The sequence below is a fragment of the Lemur catta genome, chromosome 1, assembly GCF_020740605.2.
Source record: "Lemur catta isolate mLemCat1 chromosome 1, mLemCat1.pri, whole genome shotgun sequence".
In the NCBI taxonomy this organism is placed as follows: domain Eukaryota; kingdom Metazoa; phylum Chordata; class Mammalia; order Primates; family Lemuridae; genus Lemur; species Lemur catta.
Window position 1 is genome coordinate 60639311 of NC_059128.1, and position 22448 is coordinate 60661758.

A 22448-nucleotide genomic window follows, 5' to 3' on the forward strand; every position below is an offset into this window, starting at 1 on the left:
AGCAAAGAATTAAGATCCGGTACCTAGATTATATACCTTTGGAACAGGACTGAGAACCCAGATGTAAAACCATCCTCATATTGTCATCTATTCTTTGACAAAGCAGACAAAAATATACATTGGGGAAAGAATCCCTATTCAATAAATGGTGCTGAGAAAACTGGATAGCCACATGCAGAAGATTGAAACTGGATCCCCACATCTCACCTCTCACAAAAATCGACTCATGGTGAATAACAGACTTAAACCTTAGGTGTGAAACTAAGAATTCTAGAAGAAAATGTTGGGAAAACTCTTATAGACATCAGCCTACACAAAGAATTTATGAAGAAGACCCACAAAGGAATCACAGCATCAAAGAAAATAAATAAATGGGACCTGATCACATTAAAAAGCTTTTGCACAGTCAAGGAAACTATCATTAGGGTGAACAGACAACCTAGAGAATGGGAGAAAATATTCACGTGCTACACATCCGATAGAGGGCTGATAACAAGAATCTATATAGAACTCAAGAAAATTAACAAGAAAAAAATCAACCCCATGAAAAAGTGGGCAAAGGACATGAACCAAAACTTTTCAAAAGAAGACAGAATAATGGCCAGCAAACATATAAAAAAGTGTTCAACATCTCTAATCATTAGGGAAATGCAAATCAAAACCACAATGAGATATCAATGCGAATGGCCTTTATCAAAAAGTCCCAAAACAACAAATGCTGGCATGGATAGGGAGAGATAGGAACATTCTTACACTGCTGGTGCGACTGCAAATTAGTACTACCTCTGTGGAAAGTAATATGGAGATATCTCAAAGAGCTAAAAATAGAAATATCATTTGATCTAGCAATCAAAATACTAGGCATCTACCCAGAGGAAAAAAAGACATTCTATAATAAAGACTTCTGCACTCAAATTTTTATGGCAGCACAACTCACAATTGAAAAGATGAGGAAACAATGCAAGTGCCCATCAATCCATGAGTGGATTAATAAAATGTGGTATGTGTATGCCAGGGAATACTACTCAACTACAGAAAACAATGGTGAACTAGCACCTCTTATGTTATCCTGGATAGAGCTTGAGCCCATCCTTCAAAGTGAGGTATCACAAGAATGGAAAGGCAAGCACCACATATACTTGCCATCAAATTGGTACTAACTGAGCAATGCTAAGGTGCTTACATGGAAGTAATATTCACTGGGTGCCAGTCAGGTGGGAGGGGAGTGATGCAGATGGGTAAACTCACAACTAATGGATGCGGTGTGCACTATATGGGAGAAGGGCAAGCTTATAGTCCTAGCTTGGGTGAGGCAAAGACATTATATGTAACCAAAATGTTTGTACCACCACAGTATTCTGAAATAAAAAAAAAAAAAATCCGGTACCTAGGTTTAGTTCTTTTCACTGATGACTCGCAAATGTTGATTAGAGAGTTAGCTGAGATGAACTTTCACTTTAGAAATAGCATTTTAAAAATTATTCTCTGTGGAAGCTAAATAAAAAATAAAGTCACACTGTCCCAGCCCTGCAATATCTTCACATAACTTCAAAACAATTGAACTATATGGTAGATAAGTAGAATAAGCTGGGTTTCAATCTCAGGCACTCTGACTCCAGAACTGGCAATCCTAACCCGTTACGGTATATTGAACATCATTATCCTTTCTGCCTCCATGTAATCTACATCCATGCCTTCCATCATATGGAGAATACTCCTCCTGACTAGGAAGGGGGCTATCATCAGAATTTCAAGGAATACATCAATAATTTGAAAACTACTTCATCACCACCCCCCACCCACATGCTAGTATATCCTACTAGGAACACAGTAACACTGTTTCAGAAACGCTTAAACAAAACATGAGAGGATCATCAAATTTAGATTAAAATTTATATCTATCTTCTTTTAAACATTTTTTCCTGTACTTTTTGTCCTTTTATTGTCTTGAAATTACTAGATAATTGGTTCAGAATTTATATAATAAAATTAGCCATTGTTTCTTTTAATAATAAAAACATGACTTAAAAAAGGAGAAGGAATGGAATTAAAATAAATGCCCAAATAAGGTATGACTATAATAATATTATGTGAAAATAAAATGTATATTAAATGGGTAAATGAATAAAGTTTAAAATGATAATTTACTTACCATATGTGTACAGAGCATTTTGATAATCAAAAAATTATTTCACTGCAGAACAGGGTGACTATAGTTAACAATAATATATTGTATATTTCAAAGTAGCTAGAGGAGAGGATTTTCTTCTTACCATGAAGAAATGATAAATGTTTGAGGTGCTAGGTATGCATATTACTCTAATTTGATTATTATACATTATATACATGTATCAAAATATCACACCATACCTCATAAATATGTACTATTATTTACCAATTAAAAATAAATGTAAAAAATTTAAAAGTGAATATTATTGTACAAAATGAATTAAAGGCTTCCCCAAAATAGTTAATTTTAGATTAAAAAATCATAATCTGCAATTGCTTGCAATGTTTTCTAAAAATTGGTAATGATGACCAGACCTTCCAAAGATTCCCTTAAGTAGGACCAGTTTGTGATTTCAGTTATAAAGATGGAATGTGATGTAAGATACTAAAAGAATACAGATAGCCCTGCATATGATTGAGCTATATCCCAAAACACATTAATTTGTAAGTTAAATATTTAGAACACAGAATAATTTTGTGATTTAAAGAATATCATAAATGGTGATTATAATCCCAAACTAGTTTACCAAAGTCAGCTAAACCACAATGTACTGCAATTAGCTATGTTTCATGTGCTTATTTGCCACCCATGTAGCTTCTTTAGTCTTTCTTTTTAAATCTTTAGCCCATTCTTTATTTGCTTGTTTGCTTCCTTAATATTGTTGAGTTTGTTAACATATTTTGGATAAAAGTTCTTTAGCAAAAATATGTTTTGCAAATATTTTCCCCCAGATTGTGGCTTTTCTCTTCATTTTCTTAACAGGTCTTTCAAAGACCTGAAGTTTTTGATTTTGATGGTCTATCAATTTTTAAAAATGAATTACACTTTTGATGTTGTATCTAAGAAATCTTTGCTTAAACCAAGTTCATAAACATTTTCCCGTAGGTTTTCTTCCAGAAGTTTTATAGTTTGGTTTTGTATTTAAATCTATGATCTATTTGAGTTAATTTTTGAAAATCATGTAAAAATATGTTATTATAAATCTACATATGCACATTTGAAAATATGCCCATCCTATTTTATCATATTTTGTGTACTACCACAGTATAGTCCCAAGTACCATACCATACTTTGTTTCCTTATTTAAATGATTATGGCAGCTATTCTTTGAATTAATAATGATACTTATTTTAAAGGTTAAAAAAAATGAGGTACAGAGGGTTCCTAAAGCTTTTAAAAAGTAGTAGGTGAAAACAGCAATGAAGGTATGTTATCTGACACTAACATTCATATGCTGTCCAGTGTTGTAAAATTATTTTCAACAATAGAGTTCTCATATTATGAATGATTTGTACAAATTACAAGTAAATGTACCTTTCAATCTCCATCTCCCGGGAACCTGCTGCTCTGGACTCTGCATCCCCACCTTCCTCAACTGCCAGCTGACCCTCGGCCCTCATTCCCTGGTGAAAGGATAAACTGATGCTGTAGACAAGATTCAGCTGGTGAATGGATGAACACACTGTGGCCTATCAACAAAATGAAATACAACTCATCAGTAAACAGGAATAAACCATGGATGCACAAAATGTGGATGACTTTCAAATGCATTACACTGGAAGAAGCTAGACTCAAAAGGCTACATTTATATAATATACTGGAAAGGGGACAGAAAATAAATCAGTGGTTGCCAAGAAAAGGATGATAGGGAAGGGATTATCTACAAAGGGGAATAGGAAAATTTAGTGGGGCTGGGGAGAGGATGGTGATAGCATTGTTCTATATCTCGATTGTGATCGTGGCTACACAGTTGTATGTGTTTGTTGACACTGTACACAAAAAGGAATGAATTTTACTTTTGTAAATTATGTCTCAATAAACTGACTAAAGAGCATAAAATCAGATTTTCAGTTAATAAACCTTTTTTTTTCTAATGGACCAGCGTGAATCAACTGAATCAGCCAGCTTCATTTTTCACGAAGAATATGGGGAGTCTCTCAGTACCGAGTTCCTTTCTCTCATGACCTCTGAGCCACAGTGAGGACAATTCCTGCACACAGCAGGTGCCTGGTCAGCAAGCACTGAATTGGGTTCAGCAGTTGTTGAACTGTTGCTTCTGCTAAAGTGGGAATACCCAACAGATTTCACAGCTCTTATGGGTTTTGTTGTTTATGAATCAAAAATAAGCATCTGTTCTCATGAAAAGTACAGTGAGACTTAAAGAAACTTGAAGCAAAGCATATAGGACCTCAGCCTGGTGTCTCTAAGTGCAAATGTATTTGACAACAGTGATGCTATTTGTCCCGAGAAACCCTGCTGCCTATCTGAACATTTCTGTATAATACTGTACCTAGTCTTTGTCTACCATCCTTTTATAAGAAGTCTAAAGGGTAATTTGTATGCTGGTGTTCTTCATGTAAATTAGGTCATTATCCTTTTAAGGGCATAAAGTCTCTTATATGCGATGGAGTTTTCTAAGCAACAGACTTGACCTTTCTTTCCCTCTATTCAGGGTGCCTGCAGAGCTTGCACTCATTAGCTAGAATTTGACTCCATGACATTTTTACTTAATTTTCTTTTTCCTCTATGTTGGACACATGGGGCAACCATTTATATTCTTTCTTGACCTGAGATGCTCTCTAATCTCTTTCCAGCTGTGGCATTTGTCATTCAGTCACATCAGGATATGGTGACCCTTCTTTCCCCACTGCAATTCCCAACTGTTAATTGATTCATTTTAGGGAAGGAACTAGACACAGCCCTGTGGACTTAGCTCCATTTAATTAGTGTTAACCAGAACAGGGGATAGAAAAGCAGTTTCCTCTGGAGTGGAAATATATTCTTTATGACATGGTAGAAGGAACAAATAATAATAGTTTTTATAGCCCTCAGTTTTTAAGTGCCCGGTTAGGAATAGACTTATAAGCAATATTCCCCTTCATTAGTTTTGATGATTATAACAATAATATAATTACAAATAATATTAATAACTGGGATTCAAACCCAAGTCTTCTGACTACGAAGCCCATACTTTTTATGTTTATGCTGAGAACTTTTTGTGACAACTGCCACTGGTATGCCAAGGACTGTGCTAATCACTTTGTGTCCCAACTGTGTCACTTTTATAACATAACAAGGTGAGTTTCATTAAGCCAATTTTCTAGAAAGGGCTGCTGAGGTTCAGAGAGGTGAAGTGACTTCCCCCAGGTCACCAGTTGCTGTAACCAGGATTAGAGCACAGGTCTGCCCTGGCACTCTGTCCATGCTTTCAACACTACCGACGCCATACCGCCTGTAGAATGGAAAGGTACTAGCAAGGACATCTCTGGAAAGCATTGCTAGACACTTTTTAAAATGCGATCCAAACTATGATTCTGATGGGTTTAGCTTTTGAACTTGAAATACTATATTTACAGAGTATTAGGACTTAATAAAATGTAGAACCTTAGAATTGCAGCCAAGCAACATGAGTTTTAAAGGCATTGATTTATTTATTCAACCATGAGCATTAATTGATCATTTTATTAATATGTGCATATACACTCAGAGAAGTTGTGGTCTCTGTCCTCCAGCAATCTGTTATATCCAATGTGAACAGATAAATGAGTAAGGGGTGGCAGTATTGAGTGATACATTTTATGACAGAAGTGTGCTCAGGAGGATATAGAACAGATAAGAGGGCAGTCTACTGCAGGTGGGTGTGGGTATATCCCAGAGGCTTCTCAGAGCAGGTGACACTGAGCTGAGATGTGGTTGAATGGGAGTTAGCTACACAAGGCATAGCTGCATGTGAAACAGAAGGAAAGATTGGTGTGAAAGGCAAGCTGATATCAGAAATGGCTGAAGCAAAAAGTGTATTGAGGGGGGATTGTTCTCGATCAACTCACTATGGAGGTAGATGGCATAAAATAATTCCATTTTACAGCTCTCTTCCTTGAGTTACATAAGATTCCATTTTATAGCTATTTTTTAAATGAATTTATTTTGGGGTTGACAAGTAATAATTGTGTATATTTTGTAGCTCTTTTACCATAGCATAATCTTCCTGGCAGAGGAATTACTCCTTCTAAAACAGATGTTCTGCAACAGCCATAGAGCTTAGTTGCCTGGGAAAGAAATAAAGGATCCTTCATGTGTTAACTGTAACTCTCTGGGTTCATGAGTAGTAAGTACTAAGCTACTTCTTGAGTAGGGTTTTAGGCACACCATCAAACAGTCCTACTGTCCTATTGCTACCTTTGATTTTTTTTAAAAAAAAGAACAAAAAAGAATTTCTTTCTTTATGAAAAGGAATGCAAAAAAAAATCAAACAACCATTATAGAGTAGGCAGAAGACGTGAACATAAGCTCTTCAAAAGAAGATAGACAAATGACCAATAAACATATGAAAAAATGCTCAGTGTCACTAATCATCAGGGAAATACAAATCAAAATCACAATGAGGTATCACCTAACCACAGTGAAAATGACTTTTATCAAAAAGTCCCAAAACAATAGATGCTGGCCTGGATGTGGAGCGAAAGTAAAGCTTATACACTGTTGGTGGGAATGCAAGCTAGTACAATCTCTATGGAAAATAGTATGGAGAGTCCTCAAATAACTAAAAGTAGACCTACCATTTGATCCAGCAATCCCACTACTGGGTATTTACCCAAAGGAAAAGAAGTCGTTTTTTCAAAAAGACACCTGCACTCAAATGTTTATTGCAGCACAATTCACAATTGCAAAGATGTCAAATCAACCCAAGTCATCAATCCATGAGTGGATTAATAAAAAATGCTACATTTATACCATGGAGTACTACTCAGCCATAAAAATGAAGTAATACCTTTCGTAACAATGTGGATGGAACTGGAGACCATCATCCTAAGTGAAGTATCACAGAGTGGAAAAACAAATATCACATGTACTCACTATTAAATTGGAACTTACTGAACAACATTTATGTGCACAATAGGAAGTAAAACTCAACAGAAATCCAACAGGTAGGAAGGGGGAGGGAGGATGGGTGAAATCATATCTAACAGTTACAATGTACACTATCTGGGTGATGGGCACACTTATAACTTTTACTCAAGCATTACAAAAGCAGTCATGTAACCAAAATATTTGTACTCCAGTAATATTCTGAATTTTTTTTTTAAAAAATGAGAAGGAATGAATACATATGAACTTTCTTAGTTTTCATAATAGAACAGAGGCCATGTTATCTGCCTACCTGGTATTTAAAAATGCCTAGGGATTTCTCCTTGAATGTTAGTAATTATGATTCTATATACCTGAAAGTATTAAATGTAATTAGCTTTCTGTGGCCTAGGAATATATAATTATTATAAGTAAAATTATTGTAACTGTACTAAGTAAAAGAGACTATTATATGACTCTTTGGCAATCAACGAGCAGTACCTGCTACATGATCATGCTAATGAATCTCTCATTTGATTTCTTCCATCACTTTGCAGATTTATGAACTCCTCTAACTTTCCAAGTCATTTTCTTTCCAAAGATTTGATAAGTATTACTCTGTTTCCTTCTAGTTCTTCCATAGTTTTGTATGTGGATGTAACTTTGTACTCATCAGGTAATTATTTTAGTGTAAGATAGGAGAAAAGTTTCTACATTGTATTTTCCCCTAAGTTACTAATTGCTACTGTTAATTATTTTTAAAATAACGTCTCCCTTTTGTATTGCATTTTATCTCTATCTTCACATTTTAAATTTATACATAGGAGAAATTTCTGGGTTTCAATTCTATCCTATTGATCTCTCTCTTTTGTCTTAAACACCCACCACATATTTTTAATTATCGTTATTTTATAGAATAGTTTGATATCAAGTAAGGCTAAATGTCTTCATTACTCTCCTACTAAACTTTTCCATTCTTGTTAGAATATTAAAGTCAATATTTTCTTAAGATTAAAAATAAATTTTTGAATCTTCATATATGATTTATTTGGGCCTATTGAAAATAATTCATTTAAAGCCTTTAGATAACCTTTGTTCATCCATCGTAGACTTTATTTTCTTCTTGAGTGTGTTTTTTCTTACCATTTTTTTTTCTTTTAGCTTAAAGATGCTCCACTTTTCTAGAAAAGATACAAACAAAATTACAATAAAATAGTTCAGCTTTTTCTCTTTTGTCTGTTACCATTAAATTATTGTTTTCCCTGTATTTCAGGCCTATCTCTGCATTCTTTCCACATAAAACACAGCTGAAAGACCTTTGTTTTATTTTAGCTTTTTAAAAGCTTCAACTTTTTTCTTCTTTTGGCCTTCCTTGGGTGGTTTTATGGCCAGAGCCACGTACTTGCATTCAGCCTCTGTGCGGCTCCTTCTGTCTTTGATGCATTCCCTTTCTGAATATGAGGTTATCAGACAGTTCCCTGGGCAGTCTCATCAGTTTATCTATTAATAGTTTCCACCCCCTGTTTCTCCCTAATTAGGATAACTTGGTATTGTGTTATCAATCTGGTTTGTAAGATCTTATTCCTCTTGGGGCCACATTTTTTTTTTTTAGTTTCTGACCATGGACTTATAAAATCATTTCCCAGAAACTTATGAGCTAGCTCCCTAATCAACATATATAAATCAAGTTTATGTTTTTTCTCTTGGCTACTATGATCTTTGGGATGAAATACTCACAGCCTCCCAAGTTCCCATCACTGAACCGCACTTAACGATTTTTTTTGTCAGATGTTAAATAAAAAATGGAGCTTCTCTTCTTTGTCTCTTCAGCCATCTGAAAGATGCTATTGTAAGTGTCTCAACAAGAATTTATTGAATGTTCCTGTCATTGGAGAGCTGTGGAGTCTTTCCAACTCTAGATGTTTCCAGGTGTTAAAAAAAGGTGAAATTTGAGATTAATTTGAAAAATGGTTGCATGAAGGGAGAATCTGGTATAAAAGTGGCTTGGGGAGACAGGGATCAACAGAGCAGGAAAAAATGACCAGTCTCGGGGTGTAGGTATGTGTGTAGTGGATGGTGTACGTATATGTATACTGGATGGTAGGGAGGGGAGTATGGACATGTGCCGGCTTAATTTTACAAACACTGTCACAATAGTGTGGAAATGATTTGGTGTCATCTCTGTTACTTGCCTCATGGGCAATTTGGAGTCACTTTGCTGACCACCCTGGCAGTACACCAAAGATCATGAAGTGTCAAGAACACACAATAAATGTAAAGAAATATGTAGATAATCCTACACATTATTTATAATTAAGTAAAATCAATAAAATGCTTCCTCTTTTCTTTATCCCATTCTCTGCTCTTCAAAATATTCTTCATCCTTCAAGAGTCTGCAGTGCTCCTTCTTGATGAGGCTTTCCCTGACAGACCTAGGCAGACTTAGCCATTCTCTCTTTTGTGTTTCCATCTTGCATTTTGTGTTGTAGTTATTTATGAGGCTGTAATCCTCACTTTGACTTTGAACTCTGAACAGATAATCATTTTTCTATTTCCAACAACTGCTATATTCCCTAGTAGGTTCTACCTATATTAATAAAACATGACATAAATCAGCTGTATGCTTCAAGTTATTAGGATGGTTTGGCCTATGTGAGCTGACAAGTATATAAAACTGTCTTAGTTTTAAAGGCTTGCTTTTAGAACTGTGACCACTATGTAGACGTTACAGAGGAATATTGGGGGCTCAATATAAAGAACATTCTAATAATTTGAGATATTCACAAATGCAATATACTAATTGTGAGTAGTAATAATTTAATGAGTGAAAGCCCTCAAGCAACAGAGGATAATTTATATATGTCTATTATGTGTGTGTATGGATGAATAACAGGAGGTTAAAGTAGATATTTCTTTTTAATCCAAAGAATATCTTTTATATTTAACTGGTACTATGTGAATTTGTGGGGATGGTGGAGGGGGTAAGTGATATCCAGAAGCTATTTTCAATATTACAGAGGCTAAGGAAAAATTAAGTTTTCCCAACAAAGCTTCACAGCTTTTAAAAACTTCAAAATATTTTGCTTTAGGCCAGATGAATCAATTCAATATGGTGACATGGTTATCATATGGAAACAAAGAGCCACTTGGCTGTTAGCTATGCACTACCTTTGATTTTTGTAAAAAATTAAAAAACCAATTGTTGTTCCTAACTCCAATTTGTTTGGAGGAGAGAGAGTTCTAAATGTGGAGTCCATGCAGAAAGCATATTAAAAAACTTTTTAACCTTGAGAATTGAATTAATTTCATTCTATACTTTATTTAGTGGACTCGTACTTCCCTAAGTTTTTTAATATCTCTTAGATAAGGATGCATGTTACGATGGACTATGTGTTATATATATTTAATTGCAGTGTTTAAAAAAATATTTTCCAGTGATATATAAAGTAAAAGGTGCAGCATATAATCAATAGAGTTTTTATGGTCAAAGAAATGTGGTTAAGTTGAGTCATAGTGGCTGAGAGAGTATGGTTTTGGTGTCAGGACTGCCTGAGTATAGATCCTATGCTAACTGTGTAGCTCCTTAATTTCTGAGTATCAGTTTTCTCATCTGTAAAATGGAGATAATAATATCTATATCATAGATTGCTTGTCAAAAATGAAAGGAAATGATGCTTGCAATGCATTAAGCAATTCTTCTTATTATATCAGTTCCAACTTGTCATAGCCAGAAAGAGTTAATGCTTCTCCCAAATTGCCAAAATTACCAGAAAAAAATTACTGAGAAATTTTGAAGATCTGACATTATTTTATTTTATTATGCAAATAATTTTGACCTCCAAAGATTATTTATTTTGCTTCAGAAGCCTCATTTCTTCTGTACTGCTAACCAAACAGTTTATTCCATTTTGTGCAACAATTTATAATGAACGTTAAAAGAACTACTGATTATCTTAGGGTTTTTTGGCTCAATTACCTGTTTCAAATGCTCAATGACTAAGAAAAGCATGTCATTTTCTCTTCTCTTGCACACTGGAGTATAACAATAGACAGTGAATAGAGCAAATCAAAGAGACAAAAATACCAATATAAGGGGCCCATTGTGTTTAGTTTGTTGCCCTGTCATATGGTTTTAATTTAGGTTGGCTGATTGATTATGACAAATTGACAGATAGCACATTGTTCCTCTCTTGGAATCGCTAGACACTTTAATATTCCTATTCTTATCTGTCCATTTTGATTCCTAAACTCAAATGAAATGGAATTACAGTATTCACTTTGTTTTCCTGTGCTAAGTGATTATCTCTGAAGTGCAATTTTGTGATTAGGCGAGACGGCATGCATACACTCAACTAATGCTGATTTCCCCCAGGGTGCAGAACAGGTAAATTCATAATGAATGGATGTTGTGCTTTGATTTCAAATGGATGTAAAACCTTACCACACTTGGTAGTTTTATTTTAAAAATGTATTTAATTATTCTAAAATTAACAGGAGAATATTAAAATTGAACTTTAGAAATATGGCATTTAAACATAAGTCAAGGGTGCTAACTGCTTGTGAATGTTAATCCCCTTCAAAAATTAGAAAACAAATTTACCTGACATAAATTGGGGGATGGGGTGTCATTGAAAATCTTTAGTTTAATTATTTATATTCTTCCTGATTAATTCCAAAAATGTCTGAACGCAGCTTGGTATTTGTATTGTCAAATTCCAGTGTTCCTTATTTTGAAAACTATAGTAATTATTCAACTAATTGCTGCCATAGTATTGTCATAGTTGTTTGGTTCTGAGGGATAACTTTGGGGATGAGGTAAGAAACTAGGAGTTAATGGTTGGCATGAAGTATTTACTTTATTTCCATTGATATTTTAAAAACATATTTTGTACTTGAGCATGAGAGACCAATTTTAAAGAGAATTTAGCATTCTCCAAATTAGAGGCATTTTGAGCAAACCATCAAAGTAGATGATTGATGCCCAAACCATACCTTTTTACTGATTACTTAAAATAAGCATTGACCATAATATTGTGAACCTTGAAGTGGGAAACATAATATGCAATTTCCTAAACTTATTTCAATTGAGGAGGGAGGGAAAGGAAGGCAGAATACAAGGATATATCTAAGCCCTAGGTTTTCCCCCAAATTCTCTTTTAATAAAACCTATAAAATCAGGTGCATGTGGTTCTAATCTAACATTAATGGAAGTTTAAACTTTAGGGGACTAGAGATGTCATCGTCAGAGAGACCTTCTCTTCTTGGGTATGAGGAACTGAGGCTCATGATTGTTAAGTGAGATGTCACTCCAGTAATGGCAAAGGCTCACTCAGCCCTTCCAACTGCCAGGATGGCACTCTCAGTACTGTGCAGCCTCGACATCAAGCTTGTGGATGCACAGAGGTCTGGAAATATCCACAACTTTCCATTAGAACTTTCAAAGAAGGGCTGATCTCTTAGTTTTAATTCTCTATACCTTTCTACTTCTTGATTTGAACAACAGCAACAACAACAACAAAACTACTATCATATGGAAAGTGTAATTTAAAAAATGGATTTCAATATTGTGAACAATTACCATATATAATAAGCAATTATGAAAAATACCCTACAGCACAAATATGGTTTGCTAAAGTATATTTCTCAAAGAGTGGACCCCAATTCACCAGTGTATGTATTAAATCCCTCTGTCTGGCAGTTGGTGACGAGGCTGTTTAGTTATGGCTCGGTTATATTCCCCAAGAGTTCAAACAGCTCTCTTTCCAAGAAGAGGCTGCTCAGATTTCTTATCTTTCTTTCAATTGGATTCTGCACTTCGGGTGTACCTCTTCATGGTCATACTCCAGTAGACTATTTTCAGATCTGTCTGAATTCATTAACTTTTTATTTCATTAGTATTTTTAATACCTTTCCAGTTCATGTAAGGAAGAAAAAAAGCAAAATATTTTAAGTAACATAAGGTATTTGTAAATCGGGTTGACAACCTTTCATTCATGTATTCTTCCAGCAGTTCAGCTATTTTCAAAGTGGTCTGAAACTTTGCCATGCAGGAGGAGGAGAAGAGAGGGTTGCTGTGCCATCACTTCCAAAACTATGGCTGGAAAGAATAAAGGCTTAATGGCTAAAAGTGCAAGCGATGTTGCATCTTATCTTCCCTAACTTTGCCTGGAGAGTTATATCCATACTTGCATATTTATTATCTTGAATGCTTATTATGTACAGATCAGGGCATCCTTTCAACTTATTTTTCAATGTTACTATTTTTACAGCGTCCGCCACCTTTGAAGACTTTCAGATTCGTCCGCACGCTCTCTTTGTTCATTCCTACAGAGCTCCGGCGTTCTGTGATCACTGTGGAGAGATGCTGTGGGGCCTGGTGCGTCAAGGCCTTAAATGTGAAGGTAAGTTGATTTCTTCCCCTACCGAGTCGAATGCATGCTGGAACGATCTGCTTATGTTGTGCCCTCCATTACCGAGTCTTTCCCTCAGAATTATCTTCCAGGCATTTTGGGGTGCATGCATTCTGTTCTGTTCATTTCTTTAAATTTCCTGTATTTAATATACTTGTTCTAATCTGGGAATCCCTGATTTTCACATCTTTTCCCCTTTATCATGTGGATGTGTTTCTCCCCTGTATTGTGTTAGATGTTTTAGTAACAGACTAAAAATAAAATTTGCATCTTAAGTAAACCAGAAATTGGTATTGTAGGCATTCAACGCATGTTTGTTGAAATGAGCATAGATTCAAGAGGTTAATCAAACCATCTAAGGTCATTTAGCTGTTGAGTGGCAAACTTGAAATTTACCTGCATTTCTACACCAATACCTGTGGAAAGAACTGCATGATTCAAGATGCTAGAACAACATGATATAATCTTAAAATCTTACCCAGTCATACCCTGTTCTCTTTGGATTGGTGGATAGAGCTCTTTGAACTTTGACCAATGTGACTGAGCATTTATGATGCAACCTATGAATAAGCTAACTATAATTTTTTAATTTCTGTGTTTGAAGAGGGAAGTTAAGAGTCAGTGATATGGAAGAAACTCTGCCTAAAGTTTCTTCTAAAACTAATTTATAGTTTTATGAATTTGTCTGGCCTACTGTGTGACACATGAGGAAATTCTAAGTAGTGAACTCCAGCTGCTTGGGGAATATGAATATTAGAAATATTGAAAGGAAGATGATACTTCCCTAAGTGGGAAGTGTGCTTCCAATTATTGATCACCTACCATGTGAAAACCAGCATGTAAGGTATTTTACATATCTTCTTAATAATTCTACAAGGTAATTATTAATATCCCCATTTTACAGACAGGGAAACTGAAGTGAAATAATTTGTTCAAGACCAAATAGACACACAGTTGTAGGGCCAGGATTCAAACCTGGGAGTTTTGTTGCTAGATGCCTCAAAGCCCAAGTCCATTATATCACAGACGTTTTAAAAAATGATAATCAGTGTAGTCGCTGAGCTTGTCCAATTAAGATGAGAATTCAAAATACATTTACAGATTGTAAAAAAAAATCAGAGAAAGGTCAAAAGAAAATTGGAATTTCCAAATAGCCTCAAGAAAAATGGGAGGAGTACTATTTTTAAAAATTTATACTTTACAACTAATATTGGAATAGCTTTTTAATTTACGGTTGAATGAAAGTTATTTTTATTCTCCCCTTCCAGGATGTGGTCTGAATTACCATAAGAGATGTGCATTTAAAATCCCCAACAATTGCAGTGGCGTGAGGCGGAGAAGGCTCTCAAATGTTTCCCTCACTGGACTCAGCACCGTCCGCACATCATCTGCTGAGCTCTCCACCAGTGCCCCTGACGAGCCCCTTCTGGTATGGCCTCCTGTTTATCCATTTCCCCGTTTACATGAGAAATCTGTGGGATGATGTGATAACAGTGTCAATCCAAGACAGTGTGCTGGGAGGGAGGACACAGCTGGGGTGTTAATGACAGTGTTTCTTCGGGGCCTGTGCTATAGATTGGTCACTGCTTCATCAAATATCCAACAGCTTTGAGTTTGCTTTTTATCACGGAGCTTAGGGAAATTATAAAATATGTGAGGTTTTATCATGGTCATAGGGCCAGAGCAGCACCGACTAATGTGTTAATGTTGCAAAACATAGTTTGTCAAAATTTAGAAACCAGAGATAAAAAATGTTCTCTGAAGATTATTAGAGAAATTTGTGGCATGGCTGAGTGTTTATTTTGGGAGAAAATTTGAAATTTGCTGTTATGAAACTATGAAAGTCTTTATTGCTTCATTACTGGCATACATGCAGGTTTATTGTCAGACATTGATTGATAAATCCTTTGCGAAAAATAGTACTTAATATGTCAAATATTTCCATTAGCTCTAAAATATATATCTCAGGGATATGGTTTAAATATTCTAAGAAAGTTAAATTTGGATTTTCCAAACATTCAAAACAAAATTAAAATTTTGGTAATTATGTGGTTTTTTTTAAATAAAAACTTTATTTTGGAATAGGCTAATGGTTTGAAGCTTTAAATTCCCCATATTTACTCCTCACATCTCCCAGTGGATATTATGAGGATTCTTTATAATCTAGCTATTGTAAAAATGAACTAGAGAGAAAAAAGTTTTAAAAAAATTACTAAAACATTTAGGTTAAATAAATCTCTCTTGGAATGGAAAGGGACAATAAATTTTGAAGACATCTGTAAGAAGTTATATTAATTACTTCATGGTTTGGAAAATATTTTATTGTGATCTTTATAGCACTAAATTTTGTTACAGCATAAACCAGGCATATAACTCACATGAATGCTCATTTTGATAAATAGGAAAATGCCATACTCTGTTCTTACAGAACTTTCTTTTGGAGCTTCCTTGTGTTTTCAGTATATCATTAAGTGAACTCATTAGGGGAAAGGAGATTGTAAATTCCACCAATAACTTGGAGAATATATTATATTTTTGTAACTACTCAGAAAGTATATGTGTGATTATACGTTATTCCATAAAGTTCTATTAATTGAAATTAGTGATATTCTTATGGAAAGGTGCTTAAATAAAATCTATTATTTTTTTGAAATAATTCTTATGTCATCTTCCCAGATCAGGAGTTCTTTGATTGAGTTTGAATTTTTGCAAGTAGTGATTTTATAAGTTATAGCAGTTATCCTTGCTTTTAAACATAGTTACTGAGAGTCATGTTTATAAGATAGACATTTAAAAATGAGTTTAAGAAACAAATTATAAGTTAATTATGTGTGTTTTCAATTTTACCAGGAAACGCTTTTGACAAATTAACACCTCACAAAAAATCAAAAGCTCTAAAGTCATTCATAATTAGAATATATTTAATCTAGATAATTAATGTTCAAGATTACTTCTTTTTACCCTACCTCAATTTTATATAATACATGTAAACGCATAGGTGGGTGTATATATCTATATATATATGCATACACATTTGTATATATCATATATGCATACATATGTATCTATACTTCAAAACATCACATATACAATTTAGGTTCGATATGTGTAGATTAACTTATATATTCAAATTATATCTATGCATATATGTATAAATGTATATGATTTATATATAAATATAACTTAGCTTATATAACACAGATTTTTGTGTTTTTAAACAAAATTATTTAATGCTTTATTTAACCAAATTAAAAAACTATCTCAGTACTTGAATTTCTTGATTATAAGCTATATTTTCAATAAAATGTTGAAATTTATTAGTTCTTTATTGAATGGAAATTTTTTGTAGAATGCTTAAAATCTATTTTACAAATATATTTTTAAAATTCAAATTTTAACAATGTCTGTCAAGAAAACTTGTAAAATGGTGATCAAATCAGATATTTTTGATGTGAGAGAAAATATTGGGGCCATATGATACTGTGAAAAATATTGCCATCATAAGCTTTCATAACCTTATATAAAATGCCCTTCAGGTAAATTTTAAATAAGAAATGCCTTTGTAAATAATGTTGTTGACACTATTTGACACACTGGCTCTCAAAATCATATTTTACATGAATCAAAGCTCTTTGTATCCTTGTGGGGTGCCTGCATCTCTCTTTTTATCCAATCCCTGAGAAAGTAGGATACATTCATCCACCCTGAGGACACATATTTCCCTGTTGCTTTTGTTCCCTTTCATGTCTTGGCTACTTCATGTAGGGACAAAACCACCCAACTCTATGCAGGCATGCTTGGAGTACAGTGCATATTTCAACCCTGGACAAGACATGAAAGGCCAGTAAGTATAGTCTAAAAATTATATGAATGCCTAGTAAGAGGTGATATTATGGCAATAATCATAAAAACCTTTTGATTCTATATACAATAAAGAATGTTTTCCATTTCTGAAAAGGATGATAGCCTATGTAAAAATGACATTACTGATTAATGACATTAGACCATCATTTTGTAAGTCGGCCATGATAAGTGTATAGATTTTTTTTCAAATATGAGAAAATTATGTTTCATCTTTCATAATTGACTTTTTATTTTGACTATAAAAGCCCTGTTTCAGATACAGATTAAGACATTGGTAATTCTATTAATTTATTCATTTTGGGCACAGAAATTGAATCTTAGATTTCTATAATGCTTTTAAGATAGAAAAAAGTTATAGCAGCATAGATGATATGGCAAACTTTATCTGTCATCAGCTTTATCAGTAAACTATATCCATTATGCTAACAATAAAAATCTATCTTTAAAAAATTCCAAAATTCTAAATATAGTCAATTTATGGTACAACATCTCTGTAAGGATTTATTTCTTTTTGTAAACCAACACCAGTATTAGAAGGAAATAAAAGAAGAATTCAGTAGATACTTAAGTAGAACATGTTAATGTAATATATCATATATAAGTATACTTATCAATATTATATCAATTTTATAGACTTTTGGACAATTGAAGAAATCAGGATTAAATGATTCTATTATTTGTCTATTGCTTGCTCATCTTTTATTTGCATGTGTTCTTGTGAGATTTGGGAAAAGTCAAAGCCAATTGGAACCACACTAGGTGAGACTTTGTCTTAGGCAAAAAGTTAATAATAATCTGTTCTAGAACTTATGCTCCTAGGTATGAAAGAGGAGCTTTTATCAGATCAACTCTCCTGTGTGGGACAATTATAAAAGCTAAATAAAATATGAAAGGACAGAACAAAACCCTGTTTGAAGGCATCCAAGAGCAAAGAAGGCAAATAAGATGTGAGGGGCCAATCACAGAGAGGTCAGGGCACAGGGCAGCCTCCCACAGTGAAGACATGTCCAGCCCCAAATGTCAATAGTGCTGAGGTTGAGAACCTGTGATGTAGAGCAAAACTGGAGAATTTCCAAACATATTATAAAGCCATGGTTAAGACAAAATAGTATTACAAAAAGTCAAGTGTAAAGAATTAAGTGTTAAGACAATGTGGTATTACACAAGGACAGAAAAATAAACCAATGAAATAGAATAGAATCCAGCAACTGTGTACATATGAAGGCCAACTGATTTAAGACAAGGGTAAAACTGCTGGGAGAAAAGGATGGTCTTTTCAAAAAATACTTCTGACACCAATTGAATATCTATTTGGAAAATATGAATCTTGTCCCTGCCATACACTGTGTGCAAAATCAATTCTCGGTAGATTGGGAGCTTCTAGGAGATAACATAGAAGAATATCTACAAGAACTTTGGGTAGGAAAAGCTTTTGTAAACAGACCTCAAATCACTGATGACAAAGGAAGAATATTGATAAATTGGATATCATTAAAATTAAGAAATTTTCACCAAAATTTACCATTAAGAGAGTAAAAAGTAACAGAGTAGGAGAAGACATTTTCAATACAATGTCTTGTATAAAAAATTCATATCCAGAGTGTATAAAGAACATTTACAAAAAAGTTAGAAAACAGACAACCTATTGAAAATATAGCAAAATACTTGAACAGCACTTTGCCAAAGAAGGTAGCCAATTAACATAAAAATGTGCTTAACATCTTTAGTTATCAAGGAGTTTAAAGTGAAGTCTATAATGAGCTATGCCTACACCAAAATGTCTGACATTGAAAGAAAACCTGACAATAGCAAGTGTTGGTGAAGATATTGAGCAACTAGTACATATTATACACTACAACTGGGATTATATATTGGCTCAACAACTTTGGAAAACTGGTTGGCAGTTATCTTGTAAAGCTGAGCATATGCATGTCATGTGACTCAGCAGTTGACTGAGCAGCTCTACTTGTAGCCATTTATTCAACAGAAATGTATAGAGACAGGCACAGAAAGATATGTTTAGCACAGACAAGCATGTTTTTGATGTCTTTATTTGTAATAGCTTAAAAATGAAGCAAACAGTGGTGTGGTCATACAACGGGATGTATGAATGGTACAGCAATGGAATTAATGAACTGTTTATTCACTCAACAACGTGGATGAATATCACAAAATAATATTTAGAGAAAGAAGTCAGACATAAAAGAGTATATACTTCTGAATCCAGTGTGTGAAGTTCAAGTCAAGCAAAACCAATTTATGGTGGGATACTTCAGAATAATGGTTCCTCTTAGTGGGATGCCAACTGGGAGGGAGCAGAAAGGAGCTTCCTATGATCCTGGAAATATTCCATATCTTGATCTGGGTAGAGGTTACATGGGTGCATGCACATGCAAAACCTCATCAGGCTGTACACTTAGAACATTGTATACTTTACTCCATATAAATTATACCTCAATAAAAATGTTTTAAAGTAGCAATGGCTATCCAAATAAGTTATATAGTCATTGGAGTTCTTCAACATAGGTCATGTGAGAAAAGAATAAAATATTATATCAGAATAATAAATAAAGTTCTGAGATTCTTATCAGTCAATTAAAAGAAAATGGGATTATTAAACTTACATTATTCAATAATAGGAAACAAATTTGGGGGTGCTAAATTAAGAGTAATGTGCCACATCATCCTGGGATACATAGTATTCATTTGCATAAGAAACATTGTTTCCTACAGTAGTTTTCATCACAGATGCAAAACTGTAATTCATAGGATCTTCATTAAAGAAGAAACAACAAAAACAAACCGTGGCATAATACAACTAACTACAAATGGAATCAGTGGCTCTCTTTTTCCTTGGTGATCTGTGGACATTTCTGGTGATTTTAAATTAAGAGCAAGATAAAAAAATAGAGCCGTCTATGTGTTTCCCAAAATTTTTCATCAAAATAATGACCCCATAAAATATTCTACCAAAAATAAGATTGGGAGGTGGTTCTTGGTTCATCCAAAAATTGGACAATAGTTATTAAGCATAATTAAAAAGTCTTGCAATAATGAAATTAGTGTTCCCAAATTAACTCAAATATGGAATTCCTTTTTCTCATAAAACCCATGAAAATCTTATGGGATGCACTTTGGGAAATGATAACTTACAGGAATCAGTGAATGAATGCATGTTGCATAAACCATCCTCATATATGCACTAAATAGCACTCAGCTGAAGTTGAATTTTGAGGAGATCCTAGAATAAAGGTATTCAGAGCTACTAATTGGAGGAAAAGTATGAGCTTTGGATATCAGATATATAGATGGAAAGGATATTATCTTACTTTGAAAACTGAAAAATTTGATTTCCTCTCCCAAAGAGACAGCTTTGCCACCTCTGCATATCAGATATATAGATGGAAAGGATATTATCTTACTTTGAAAATTGAAAAACTTGATTTCCTCTCCCAAAGAGACAGCTTTGCCACCCCTGCATGCGTATGTCTCATAAGAGTACCTGCAAACAGGGTTATTGTAATTTTTCCTCGAAAGTCAGGTTTGGATCTGTTCAAACAAGTAGTTGTTGTCCCTGAGTTCTGCACGTTTCCTGTCAATCCAGAAATGTAACAGGTATTACTGGATAGTAATTAATCTTGGCAGAACCTCAATCTAAATGTACATGACTTCCCAAATCTCTTACAAAATTTGCTGTAGATGGCAAATGAGGATAAGGGGATTCAGAAAACGTAATAGGATTTTTCTCAATGTGCAGTAAGTAGTTCATTCAACACTGGAAAAAATCACATTTCAAAACATAGTCATGCATTTTTGTTACGAAAAAGAGTGAAATATATTTTAGTTTTGGTTTCTAGTTATCAGATAGAGCTACCTGGAAAGCTTGAGAGAACAGGGATAAAAAAACAACATAATATATTCGTATAAATTACCAGATAAGTGTTGTCTACTTAATCAAACTCTATTTTACATTTTTCATTGATACTGCTTCTCCTCTTTAAAAAAATCGAGAATAACCTTTCTACTTTTGAATTGTATTTCAACCTTGAATGAAATCAGATAGAAAACAATGACATGCAACAAAGACTCTAAAATGAGCAAAGAATGCACTATAGGCATATTTCTCTCATTAAAACTCTACTCCACTATTGAACTTTCCAGGTTTGAAAACCACTGACTGATACTGATTATTCATCAGCTTATTGCCTGCAGGCAGATAACAACTATGTAACATTTGATTACTTTGATGACCTTTTTCTTTCTTTTCCCATTGAGAGGATGAATTATTGTGAAGAAAATCTAATCTTTCACTTAAAGGTCAAAAATGCTTCATTTTGACTATAATTTATTTTCAACAAGATGAAAGAACCATCTTTCATCACTGAGACTATGACAAGTAGAATTTTTTTTTTTTTTTTACTTCTACCAGCTAACACTGTAAACTGCATTATTTCAATCTTGACTTAGTGTCTATAATTCCAATTACATGTTAAAAGTAGTTTCTAACTCAGATGTCTCTATGGCCACAAAGACTGACTAATATAACATTTTGTTTTTTCTTGAAAACATACCTATATGAAACATTATTAAGTAATATGCATTACTTTCCTCCAATAACATTGTTTTCCTGTCTTTTTCTCCTTTTATTGTGCACCTTTGCCTGCTTTTTGCTCTTACAACTTCATGTTTCAGTCTCCTGTGAGTCCTGGCTTTGAGGTAGGTACTAATACTAACTGGCACTAGGAATGTGGTTTACCATCTTTTTCAAACCAACATTGTAATATTAGATTGATATCAGCCAATTATCTGTATTGACTCTATGAGAATGATCAGGTCAGAGTTTAGCTTAGAATTCCACTCATTGAACTGCAGAAAGCCCAGAATTTTTTTTTTTTGTCTTGTTTAGCTATTCACTGTCCTCAATAAGACAAAGAGCAATGAAGTCATTAGAGTAAAAGAATTAGATTTTGCCCTTTGATTCCTTGATTTCATAACACTGGTATCTTTTCTATGAAACTCAGCAGACACGTTGAGAATAAAACAGAATGCCAGCAGCCTTCACCCTAGACCAGGTTAACTGAGACTCATCCATATTGGAA

At 34.0% G+C, this 22448-nt stretch overlaps 1 protein-coding gene across 7 annotated transcripts in view; it reads left to right on the forward strand.

Annotated features, from left to right (window-relative positions):
* Positions 1-22448, forward strand: part of PRKD1 (protein kinase D1) — a 768557-nt gene that overhangs the window by 682328 nt on the left and 63781 nt on the right. For all 7 annotated transcript variants that reach the window (XM_045569394.1, XM_045569403.1, XM_045569402.1 and 4 more), the window contains 2 exons: positions 13345-13476; positions 14754-14914. In XM_045569394.1, coding sequence (XP_045425350.1) covers positions 13345-13476; positions 14754-14914 — 293 coding nt within the window. The remainder of the gene's footprint in view (positions 1-13344; positions 13477-14753; positions 14915-22448) is intronic.